Below are 12193 nucleotides of genomic sequence, written 5' to 3'. Positions count from 1 at the left end.
CAGGCTGGTCTAGCATGTGTAACGCATGGGGGATCTGATGCAGCTCTCCCTTGTTGTGTACTATGTCCAATACTAATCCAGACTAGAGGGTTTGTAGGGAAGGCATTTCATAGTTCATAGTTCATTCTCCCTCACTGAGAAGCCTCTCCTCTTAGCAGCTGGAGTAGAGGGCCTGTGTCCGGTGTGGGGTCAAGGAGACAGGCTGAGGATGCTGTTGCTGTACTGCCCACCCTGCTGCCCCAAAACCTCCCTGACCAAGCTGGCTGATGTAGTTTCAGGTGTGGTCTTGGAGGATCTTCAACATCCAAGGACTCCTCAGAGGCAGCTCAGGGTTTCATGGCTTCCAAGGCAACTAAATGGAACTGCCCCATGAATGTCAGCAGCTCAACATAGACCAGAATATACACATGTAATGTTCATCTCCACATTCACAGAGATTCGTGTGCTTTGCTCACATGAATGCAAAGCCATGGCTTATGGGTTACATGAGCCCATTCCACCTTCTCCCTGTGTACACTCCGTTTCATCTACCAACATTGGTTCAAACCATAGTTTCCAATCCTGGATTGGAAGGCAACAGCAAACCAGGAAATAAATGAATTGGAGGAACATGAGAGCAAGCACATGATTCCATGAATTACTTGTAATTTCCTCCTGGCCACCAAGTTGAGGTTATGTCTCAAGTAAACCATGGGAAACTGTACTGATTGAATTTCTACTTTCCACAGTGTGATCAAAGGCACAGAGCCTGTCTGGAAACATGTGCCATCCCAGACGTATCCAAATTTGAGTAACAGAAAACGCTTTCCTTGCAGCTGAACATAAATGCTTCCCAACAGAAGGATGCTTAAAAATGGTATTCTACAAGGATATTCTCATGTGCCTAGAAGTCAGAGGAACACAAAAATGGCTTAGTACTTAAAATTATTTTCAAATATGAACTCTTAAAGAAACACCAGTTACAGATTAACAAATTCAAATGCCTTTAATAGTCAACCTTTCAGCATAAGGGCTGGTATATGAATTTTGAAATTCACAAAAGCGATTCAGAAAGTTCTCTTTAAATTTGAAATAAAGGGAATAAAAATAGAGGTGTGTAATTAAGAAGTTTTAAGAACACGATTATAATTATCAACATTTATTTCTTGAAATAATAACCTAAGATGCTTTTTTTCTGCTTTACCTTCTTCAAGTATTGTAGTGGAGCTTCGTTTGTCTGTGAAATAAAATAAACACATTTGTGTAGTTGAAGGAAGCAATAATAAAGCAGCAGTGGTGCAGCACTCGCCTAACACTTAACCTGCAACCATTTTGGCAAGTTTCAGTCCTACTGCTACAATTTCATTACAGCTGCACATTTAACATGAATCAGGCAAGCAAACAAAACACAACCACCAAAACAAACAAGTATGCAATTCAAGATCTACCTCCAGAAAACCTGAATTCTGTAATCTCTGAACATTATGAAAATGAAACGCATTTGCATACATTTGCTCATGTTGTATAACCTAGTCTGTTTGTGCTGGGCACTGAACGAGCCAAAGAACTATGCAAATCAATGAACACTTGTGCTCTGTGTTCAGCCTCACCTTTAAGACCTTATGTAAGGCCTGCCATTCCATTTTCAAACCTACCTTTACAGTTTTAGGGTGCCTCTGCGCTCTCAGTTTACAGGTGGTTGGCACCATCAATCAAGGTGCTGTCCACCTAAAAGCCAAATATTCAATTGGGGCAGGGAGCAGCAATCTGTGTTCCAACCACTGTTAAGTCCACATCAATGAACATACTCAGCAGTTGGGAATGTTACCAATATTATAAAAAAACCTGATGGGTCAAAACCTCCATAACAACAAGTGCCTTGCTTTGTTTCAGAAGCTGTCTTTCTGCTCTTATCAGGTCTAGAGGTACCCTCATTATCAAGATCAGGGGTCAGCAAGGTTTATCTTGCCGGGGCGGATTGGTCCTGCAGAGATCCCTCCATGGGCCTGATCGCCTGCCCGCCCATGATTTTCTGCATCTGCGCAGATGTGATTTTCGGGGCCACGGAAGTGAGTCCCGCGCTGTGCCGTGCCGGTTTAGCGCAGTGTGCGAGCGGGCAGCTCAGTTCGGGGGCTGCTCGTGGGCCGGTCAAACAACCTCTGCAGGCCGCTTCTGACCCATGGGCCCTAGGTTGCTGACCCCTGATCAAGATGCTAATTTCAACATAACACTACGGAGATCAGTTGGTTAGAGCACGGTGCTGATAATGCCAAGGTTACAGGTGTGGTCCCCATAAGGGACAGCTGCACATTCCCGCATTGCAGGGGTTTGGACTAGATGATCCTCAGGCTCCCTTCCAACTCTGATTCTATGATCTGTTGCCTGGACAATGTGATTGTTCTGTCAGTGCAAGCATTTCTGCTTGCGCAGCAAAAAGATCTCCCCCAGACCCCACTCCTCTGGGGGTTCTCCCAACCCTCCAAAGTAGACTTGCAGAAGGTGCAGGGGGCATGCATGGGGAGGAAGCCCGACTGTGCAAGGGGGAGTCCTTCTGCTAGTGGAATGAGTTAGTTGAATCCAGCCCCATACTTTGCGTATGCAATGTGACTGGAATAAATATAGCTCTCTTCGGTGAAAAATAATGGCATACTGTATATTACGGTGTTAAAAAAAAGTTTCAACTCATGAAGATGCTAAAGAAGAACTAGGGGAAACAGCAGCTGTGCTAAAATACGGAGATATACTAAGGACAATTAATTTAGTATTAGAGATGTTTGGAAAATAATACTTGAAAGTAGCGGTGTCAATTACATAAGGTTAACACCATCTCACTTGCATTCTGTCTTTAAGGCCCACTGACCATATTTTCTTTTGCAGAAGAGACACAAAAGAGAGCTGCACCAAATTCATACAGAAATCTTGTGTTCAGATTGTGATTAGCAGATACGATTTCTCCTGACCTCCCTGCACCCTCCTCTCAAACAACAACAACAACAGTACAAGGTTCTGCAGTCAAATCTTTGGAATAACCACGGAACAAAGACATAGGGTGGTGTGACATGGCATCCATTTAGATTACAGTGGTGCCCCGCAAGACGAATGCTTCGCAAGATGGAAAACTCGCTAGACGAAAGAGTTTTCCGTTTTGGAGGTGCTTCGCAAAACGAATCTCCTATGGGCTTGCTTCGCAAGACGAAAATGTCTTGCGAGTTCCTGCGGGTTTTTTTCCCTTCCCCCCTTTTTTCTAAGCCGCTAAGCCGCTTATCAGCTGAGCTGATAAGCCGCTAAAAGCCGCTAAAAGCGCTAATCCGTCAATGGGCTTGCTTCGCAAGACGAAAAAAACCGCTAGACGAAGAGAATCACAGAACGGATTCTTTTCATCTTGCGAGGCACCACTGTAGTCATTGCTGAAATGGATGTATGCCTCAAAGAAGCATAATTAAGTTTATTATTTGGAATACCTTTTCTTTATCCAAGCCACTGTTCCATTGAGCATATTTATTATTTCTCAATCACCTTTACTGTCAAACCTGGGAAGTAATTTTCTCCTATTTGCATTTGTTGCAAAGCCATTTCCCAGGATTTCCATAAAGTTCTGTGGGCGTCTGCTTATTGAGAGCTTGTGTAGTTTTTAAGTTAGTGTCGGACTTAAGACTGGAGGGGCCAAATCGCCACTTAGAGGAAATGCGTGATTCATGGTGACACTTAAATATGTGTCTTGAGCAGCTATGGGAGCAATCCAAATCCAAGATCTGTGAGGGTAAGTGGAATTGGGTACAGGTGGGGCTCTGGCTGAGTCTGGGCTCAGCTGTGGCGACACTGGCTGGAGTCCCCCATCCTGGCTCAGCTGGCATAAGTCTCGAAAAAGGGACATTCCAGGAACAAGGCAGGGGGAGACATTTCCCTCTTCCAATCTCTGTTTAGTTCAGTCATGTGACCTAGCAACACAGTGGAAGTGACACTGGCAAATAGGGTGGTGCAAGTCTAATTCTATCTTAAAGGTTTGCTTATTATTTTCTTAATTTCTTAATTACGGTATATTTGCATACTGCCCTATACCCGTAGATCTGAGTGTGGTTTGTAACAGAAAATCACATATAAAAAACAGAAAATATATAAAACAAAAATAAAGGCAACCCTCAATCAGCCAAAGGCCTGGTTAAAGAGGAATGTTTTTGCCTGGGCCCAGCTGAACCTCCCTGGGGAGAGCATTCCACAGACGGGGAGCCACTGCTGAAAAGGCCCCGTTCCCGTGTTGCCATCCTCTGGACCTGTCGTGGAGGAGGCACACAAAAAAGGACCTCAGAAGATAATATCAGGGTCTGGGTAGGTTTAAACGGAAAGCGGTGGTCCTTGTTTTCCCTCTGCGAGACTCAGACCAGCTCAGTTGGCAGTATCCTTGCTCCTGAATTTGGAACAGGAATAAATTGCCCCAGGATAATTTACCCTGGTGTAACATATGCTGACGTCCGATAGCTTGGATTGCTCTGCCCCTTAGGAACTACAGTCATCCCTTGGGATGAAGTAGCTTCAGGTTGAGCGTTTTTGGGTTGTGCTCCGCGGCGACCCGGAAGTAACAGAACGCGTTACTTCCGGGTTTCGCCGCTCGCGCATGCGCAGATGCTCAAAAAGACGCCACGCGCATACGCGGAAGTGGCGAATCACGACCCGCGCAGATGCGGGTTGCGTTCGCTTCAGGATGCAAACAGGGCTCTGTAACGGATCCCGTTTGCATCCAGAGGTACTACTGTATTCACTTCTCTCTTTATTAGGAGCATTCTGGTATGGCGGTTAGAGTATTGGATCCTGGTTCAGATCCTGGCAGAGCCATGAAGGTCACTAGGTGATCCTGAGTCACCACCTCACAGGGTTGTTGTGAGGATAAAATGGTAAGAAGACCATGTATGCTGCCTTGAACACTTAGGTGGAAGGGTGGACTAAACATTTACCGTATTTTTCGCTCTATAGGACGCACTTTTCCCCCTCCAAAAATGAAGGGGAAGTGTGTGTGCATCCTATGGAGCGAATGCAGGCTTTCGCTGAAGTCTGGAGAGCGAGAGGGGTCAGTGCGCACCAACCCCTCTTGCTCTCCAGGTTTAATAATAATAATAATAATAATAATAATAATAATAATAATAATAATAATAATTTATTATTTATACCCCGCCCATCTGGCTGGGTCTCCCCAGCCACTCTGGGCGGCTTCCACAGAAACCAAAAATACAGTAAAATGTCACACGTTAAAAACTTCCCTGAACAGGGCTGCCTTAAGATGTCTTCTGAATGTCAGGTAGTTGTTTATTGCTTTGACATCTGCTGGAAGGGCGTTCCACAGGGTGGGCGCCACTACCGAGAAGGCCCTCTGCCTGGTTCCCTGTAGCTTTGCTTCTCGCAATGAGGGAACCGCCAGAAGGCCCTCGGCGCTGGACCTCAGCGTCCGAGCAGAACGATGGGGGTGGAGACGCTCCTTCAGGAATACTGGACCGAGGCCGTTTAGGGCTTTAAAGGTCAGCACCAACACTTTGAATTGTGCTCGGAAACGTACTGGGAGCCAATGTAGGAAGCTATCCGCAAGCCTTTGGAGCGTGGCGGGAGTGCCCGCCGGGCTCCGAAGGCTGGCGGATAACAGCCTGCAGCCCGAAGCCCGGGGAGCACAGCATTGCGAACCCTGGGCTTCGGGCAGATATCCGCAAGCCTTCGGATCCCGGCGGGAGTTCCCACCGGGCTCAGAAGGCTTGCGGATAGCAGGCAGCAGCCCAAAGCTGCTTTTCTGGTTTTTTCCCTGTTCTCCCCCTCCTATGGTCCGGTGCGTCCTATAGAGCGAAAAATACGGTAATTTGTTGTGAGGATAAAATGGGTAAGAAGACCATGTGTGCTGCCTTGAACACTTAGGTGGAAGGATGGACTAAAGATTTAATTAATGAAAATAAAATACACATATTTTTATTTGAGAGCTCATAGTTCCAACATTGTATCTACCACACTGATCTACCAAGATCTAATAAAAAGCATAAAAGTTGCTGTACCATGAAAATAAATAAAAACTGTTGCTGTACTTACAAATAATGTTGGTTTGGGTGCAAAGACATTTCCTTCCTCGTGTTCAAAAGGCAAACTGACTGCTGGACTTGTTACGGCTTTTGCATGCAGATTTTGACTCTGTTTCTGGGGCAAACTATCTCCTTGGGGTTTACCATGAAGACGAATCAACATCTGTTTCATCACAGCCAGTTCCTTAACAAAAAAGAAGTCAAACTATAAGCCTCCATTACTAGTTATAGAACACCCATTTTCTATTCACCAAAGCATGGAAATGGAATCATTACAGTACAATAGGGATGGTTATCTCCCTTTCTGGTCTGATTACTTATTTGAAACCACTTCATAAAGGAAGTAATAAAATAAAAAAGGCACAAGATTTATATAAATAGGAGCTCATCATTTGTGAAATGCTGTGACAGAAAAAGATTTACAGAGCACAGTTAAGCAGCCCACTGGCTCTTTTTCACTTAAACTGCCATTTATTTTAAAACGATTCTTTTTAAAGGTTTGTTTTGAAAAGGCAGAGCACTGGCTTAATCCAATCTGCATGCTTACAAATAAGAGGCAGATGGCTGGGATAAGAGAGCATGTCTTACAAAGGCAGATATAAAAAACACTTATTACTCCCAGTAAAGCGAGAGGAGTGGGAACATCCAGGAGAAGACATGCACACTACAAAGATCACAGTAAATATAGGAAAAAATGTTGTAAAGAGACGAGCTTCCCTCTCTGAAACAGAAAAGCAATTTTTTGCCTCTCTCAACAAGTCAGTGCTCTGGACTTGCCTCCCAATCGGGAGAGATGCTCAGTAAAGTAATGGAGAGACATAGGCCATGTTTGCACACTACATGGTTGAGCATGAATGCGCCCCATCGGTGTGCACCTCTCCCTTCCCCATGGCTTGTGCTAAGGCAGTGTTTAGCTTGACAGTTAAAACACTTCAACTTAGTGCTATGGTTGAAGTAGTTATATCGGTTTAAGAGAATTATGTTAAATTATGCAACAAGTCCTCCTGCCAACCTAGCAGTTCGAAAGCACGTCAAGGTGCAAGTAGATAAATAGGTACCACTCTGGCAGGAAGGTAAATGGCGTTTCCGTGCGCTGCTCTGGTTCGCCAGAAGCGGCTTAGTCATGCTGGCTACATGACCCGGAAGCTGTACACCGGCTCCCTCGGCCAATAAAGCGAGATGAGTGCCACAACCCCAGAGTTGGTCACGAGTGGACCTAATGGTCAGGGGTCCCTTTACCTTTATGCAACAAGTCAATGTCAAACCAAAGGTTATGAAGCTGGTTTGCTAAACAAACCAGTTTGTTTTAGTAGAATGCTAACCCAGGATTTTCTAATAGTGAAACTAAACTCTACTGAAGCTCTCTTCCCCATTGCATGGGAGGTGAGGGGATGTAGTAGACATAGTGCTAAACCATGGTTAAATGTTATGTTTGAATACAACCGCAGAGCTCTGTTGAGGGTGGATTATTCTACCCCTTTCATACTTCATACTTCAACCAACCAAAGCAAACACTTTTAAACACAAGAATGAATCAAGCATCCAGTTTCAGTTCTGAAAATGAGTCTTCTTCATTATCAGAAGTTGGAAAACAGTAAATTAACAGAACCATCTGGGCATGTAAATTCTAGTTTGGGGTTCCGTTTGTCACTTTTCATCTTGACAGATAATATTTCACAATGATTTGGGCTTCAGGGAAATGTAAGGAGGCCTGGATAAACTCATGCAACAATGGTGTAAAAAATGAATGCTTGCAGTTTAATGTCAGACAACAACAGGCAAGTAGCAGTAGACTGTAAGTTAACAATAGATTTCTTAATTCACATTGATTCACAGTTTTGGTTACAATTATGAAAATGAGCCTTGGAGGATGAAAGCATGCCATTCCTCAAACACAATTACTTATAAGCAGCTCTATAATACTGTAGGATGTAAATTCTTCTGCTCAAAAGGTAAAAATAGGCACACTCTGTTGTACTGACTGTTACATCTACTTAATAAATGCCCAATATTTCAGTTATGGGCTCCTCATAACACTACCGCAAACCCTTAAAGCACACCAAACCACTTTATCCACTGGGTGCATTCTTCTTATTGCTCAGTCATTTAATATTGCAAGTATTTGCATAATTCAGCCATGTGCAGTGGCATGTCAAAACAGCTCAACTGCAGAGCAGCTGTTTCAAAGGGCTGCATAACTGATACCAACATGTTGCTGAAAGTTGTAAACTCTGCAAAGATGTTGCCAAAGCAATGCATAGACAAAATTTCTCGATGAAAATAACTTGGACAATTATATTACAAGCACATGCTTCATCTTTACAGTACCGAGGCTGCAATCCTAAGCATATCCACTGGGAAGCTATGGAAATAAGTATTCAGGCAGGTTTAGGATTGGGATGCAAATCATGTTTTCATTTTAGCAACCACTGTGAGTGAGCACTACTTTGCTGCACCATATTCTGATTGAAGAGATGTTGAAATTGTACTCCAAAACATGACAATGGTAGGCAATTCTCAGGCTGATAGAGAGTTTACATTTCAGAGAACACATAGCAATCTTTTAGTAGTTATTTGGCCATCGTATCTCCTGGAGAGAGGCCAACTCTCATGCCCTCTCCAAAAATCTTCCCAACTCCTTGTAAAACAGCACAGCCTTGCATGAGGTAAGTCATGGTCTTAATTTCCATCACAGAACATGAGGAAATCACATTTGAGAAAGTAGGAAAGCCTTCCATGCACTTAAAAAAAAAAAGTTTTTATGAAAACCTCTTCTAGCCAATATCTAGGTGTCTTCCAGAAGTGATGCGAGAACCTTTTATTTAAATGTAATCATTTTAAGTGGGGGCTTTGAAGATTAGCAAATTGCTACCCAGCCAAAGCTTCACGGAACACGATATAAATTGAGCAAAGGAACAATACAAGCACAACGTAGTGCTAAGCAGATTGTTCCACAAGTGCAAGAAAAATCTTTTCCCCCTGCACGCTGCATTCCCCTTAAATCTGCTTTGGTTCCCCCCCAAAACCTTCCAGAACAGATTTGGGGATGGCGCAGAGCACACATAGAGGGAGGAGGAGAAATCGCTAGCACAATATGTAACTGAATACTGCTCAGTCTGTTATAGCTCTCTAGTGCCAGTCTTCCCGAATGAGAAGGGGAATCAGACAAGGCAGTCCTTAATGTATCCTGGTCCCAAACTACCGTATTTTTCGCTCTATAAGACGCACCAGACCACAAGACACACCTAATTTTTGGAGGAGGAAAACAAGAAAAAAAATATTCTGAATCCCAGAAGCCAGAACAACAAGAGGGATCGCTGCACAGTGAAAGCAGCAATCCCTCTTGCTGTTCTGGCTTCTGTGATAGCTGCGCAGCCTGCATTCGCTCCATAAGATGCACACACATTTCCCCTTACTTTTTAGGAGGGAAAAAGTGAGTCTTATAGAGCAAAAAATACGGTATTTGCAACTTTAAGGGTCTTAAATGACACTCTGAATTGGGTTGAAAACTGGAAGCAGTCTGAGTGCATCCATTCTCAGAGAGCTTTTCAGCCTTATTCCAGCACCAGTCCATGAGCTGGTTCAAACCACAGAGCCCTTGACAATAGCAGGTTGTTGTTGTTTTTTGGGGGATGTTATAGTGCCCCTGTCATGACAGTTGTGTGCTGCCTTTGACCCCTTTAAGAGAAGCAGAGTTTGACAACACTCTGGCACATGTAGCAGGACAACGCTTTGTGGAAGGAGATCACAACCCATAGTACACCCTTTGAAAACAAAACAAAGAACTTTGTTCTGTCTGCTGGAGCAAGGGTTTTTTGGGGGGTAAACTCTGAATGTATTGTATAGTTTGGTTGACACAATGAACATAACTTTCAGGCAAAGTACACAAAGGTAAATTTTAAAATGTAAAATGCAGCGATTTCCAGCACCTGCACAGATGCAATTTCCGGCATCTGCACAGACACGATTTCCGGCGTCTGCGCATGAGCAGACACGATTTATGATGCCACGGAAGCGAGTCCCCATGCAGTGCTTGTTTAGAACAGCATACGGAGACTGGCTGGGTGGGCAGCTTGGTTTGGGAACAGCTCATGGGCCGGTTAAACGACCCCTGTGGGCTGCTTATGGCCCATGGGCCTTAGGTTGCTGACCCCTGCTCAATGATATAAAGTGTACTAGAGCTTGGATAGAGTAGTTCTTGGGATCCCAAGCACTGAATGCATCCCAAATTACTTATGAGATCTCAATGGGTCTACTCTGAGGAAAACAACCCATTCCTTAAAAAACAAAACAAACGTACAGAATATCTGTAGGTGTTTCTGCTCCAGAGCTATCTCTTGCTGCTTTGGTGGTTCATAAGTATGTTTCTGTTCATTTGTTATATCTGAATAGAAAATAGAAGGGTTTACACAGCTGGACAGCTACTGCAACAGGATTGAAAGATTCATAGTCACCTGGGAAAATGAATTAAGGACTTTTTAAATATTTGGATGATCTTACTGGCAACTGTTTCTTGCTAAAACCCCTGTCCTTAATAACAATAATAATAAAAAACTTGGCTCTCTCCAAAGTACGTTCTGTATAACGTGCTTGCCAGTTTGCAATCTAAACAAACACAATGAATTTTGCCTATATTTTGCGGAACATTTCCCCTCTAAATCAAAATCCGAGGTGCTTACATTGCGTTCCTATCAATTTACATTACAATAAGCCTTGCTTATTTTTGTAGCACATGGAAGCTGTGTTTCCTGAAAGCCAGATTTTATCCAGCACAAGTTTACTTTATAGGACACAATAAATGAAAATACAATTCTCGGGGGGGGGGGGGGCGTCTAAGAAGGAGAAGCAAGTTACTCAAAGCTGCCGCTTCTCACCCAAAATTGTGTGCATGAATGGGCCCTGTTTGCTAAAAAGCTTCCAGGTGTTCTAAATTCAGTAGCCTTTTTGTATTCATGTTTAAGTAACACAATAACTCAATAGATAACATAAAATAAAAATGAGAAGTGCTGATAACATCACAATAGGAACCAGAACGGTCTTGACAATCACTTAGCAGTGTAATTGTTGCTTGCTTCTCTAAACTGTAGTTGAGAATAGCTCCAGGGCTAACTTGGGATACAGAAATTTCCCTGTAATCTCTTGTCTCTCTGTGTATGTTGTGTGCATACACAAACAGGACATTAATAGAAGCAAGGATCTCAGAACAGCAACTTAGTGGAAGATAATTACCTTGTGGCTGAATGTTTGAAGGAACTGAGCATTGTTCAAGAGCAAATTTTTATTTAGAAGGTTGTAGCACATATGCAAAAAGGAAGAATAAATTCTCCCTAGAAACGTAATTCTGAAATAGCCTTATATAAAAAAAGCAAAACAAGGAAGGAACTTGGCTAAAGGCAGTTTAACCAAAAAGCCTGCTTTCAACTTTTCAACTAGAAAGATGTTTGCTGTTCCCTGACAAAACAGAAAACCAATGTTAATAAACTCAGTGTTGTAGGAGAGCCAAAGGCCTTTTCAAGAATGCCTTCAGTCTACTGACTAACTCAGGTAAATAACCTTTAGAAAGGTTCAGTAGTTTAATCATGGTCGAGAACAACTCTAGTAAAAGGAGATGCAGCTATAGAAAAGCTGACAAACACCTCACATGCCATGGGATTTCAGTATCAGAACAGATAAGCCTTTTTTAGGGAGGTGCACAGTTGATTAGATTAAATTCAATGCAGTTTGACAGCTTTAGAATTTCACAGAACTCATGACGAGACTGGATATTCATTTTTTAAAACTATTTTTCTTTTCCAGTTAATACAAAACACAAAATGGAAACAGAATAAAAAGGAAATCCCTCAACTGACCCATCTCCCCCACCCCCAATGGGTTGGATATTCATGACAAAAAAGGAAAATATTTCAGAGATGAAATAGGTATTTTGAGCATTGGCAATATTTAGTCCTGTTCATTCTAGTCTCCATTTTTCTTTTTCTTTTTTAAAACTCCCAAATTTATATACCATTTGGCTGTAATAAAACCTCAAGTGACCTTTATTGATCTTTTTTTAATATTTCTTATAAAAGCTGAATAAGTAGCAAATACATTTAAAAGATAATTAAAAGTAACAATATACTAAAAAGATTAAACACATCTGCATCTACATGTCTGGATCTACAGTG

At 42.8% G+C, this 12193-nt stretch overlaps 1 protein-coding gene across 1 annotated transcript in view; it reads right to left on the bottom strand.

The window, feature by feature from the left end:
* Window positions 1-966: 966 nt before the first annotated feature.
* Window positions 967-12193, bottom strand: part of PIBF1 (progesterone immunomodulatory binding factor 1) — an 83255-nt gene continuing 72028 nt past the window's right edge. The window contains exons 17-18 of the mRNA XM_083501189.1: window positions 6040-6213; window positions 967-1216 (exon numbers count right to left, since the gene is read on the bottom strand). Coding sequence (XP_083357315.1) covers window positions 1139-1216; window positions 6040-6213 — 252 coding nt within the window. The 3' untranslated portion in view covers window positions 967-1138. The remainder of the gene's footprint in view (window positions 1217-6039; window positions 6214-12193) is intronic.

The sequence above is a fragment of the Podarcis liolepis genome (genome assembly GCF_965112155.1).
Source record: "Podarcis liolepis genome assembly, chromosome: 4".
NCBI lineage: Eukaryota > Metazoa > Chordata > Lepidosauria > Squamata > Lacertidae > Podarcis > Podarcis liolepis.
This window is presented reverse-complemented; position numbering and strand designations above follow the sequence as displayed.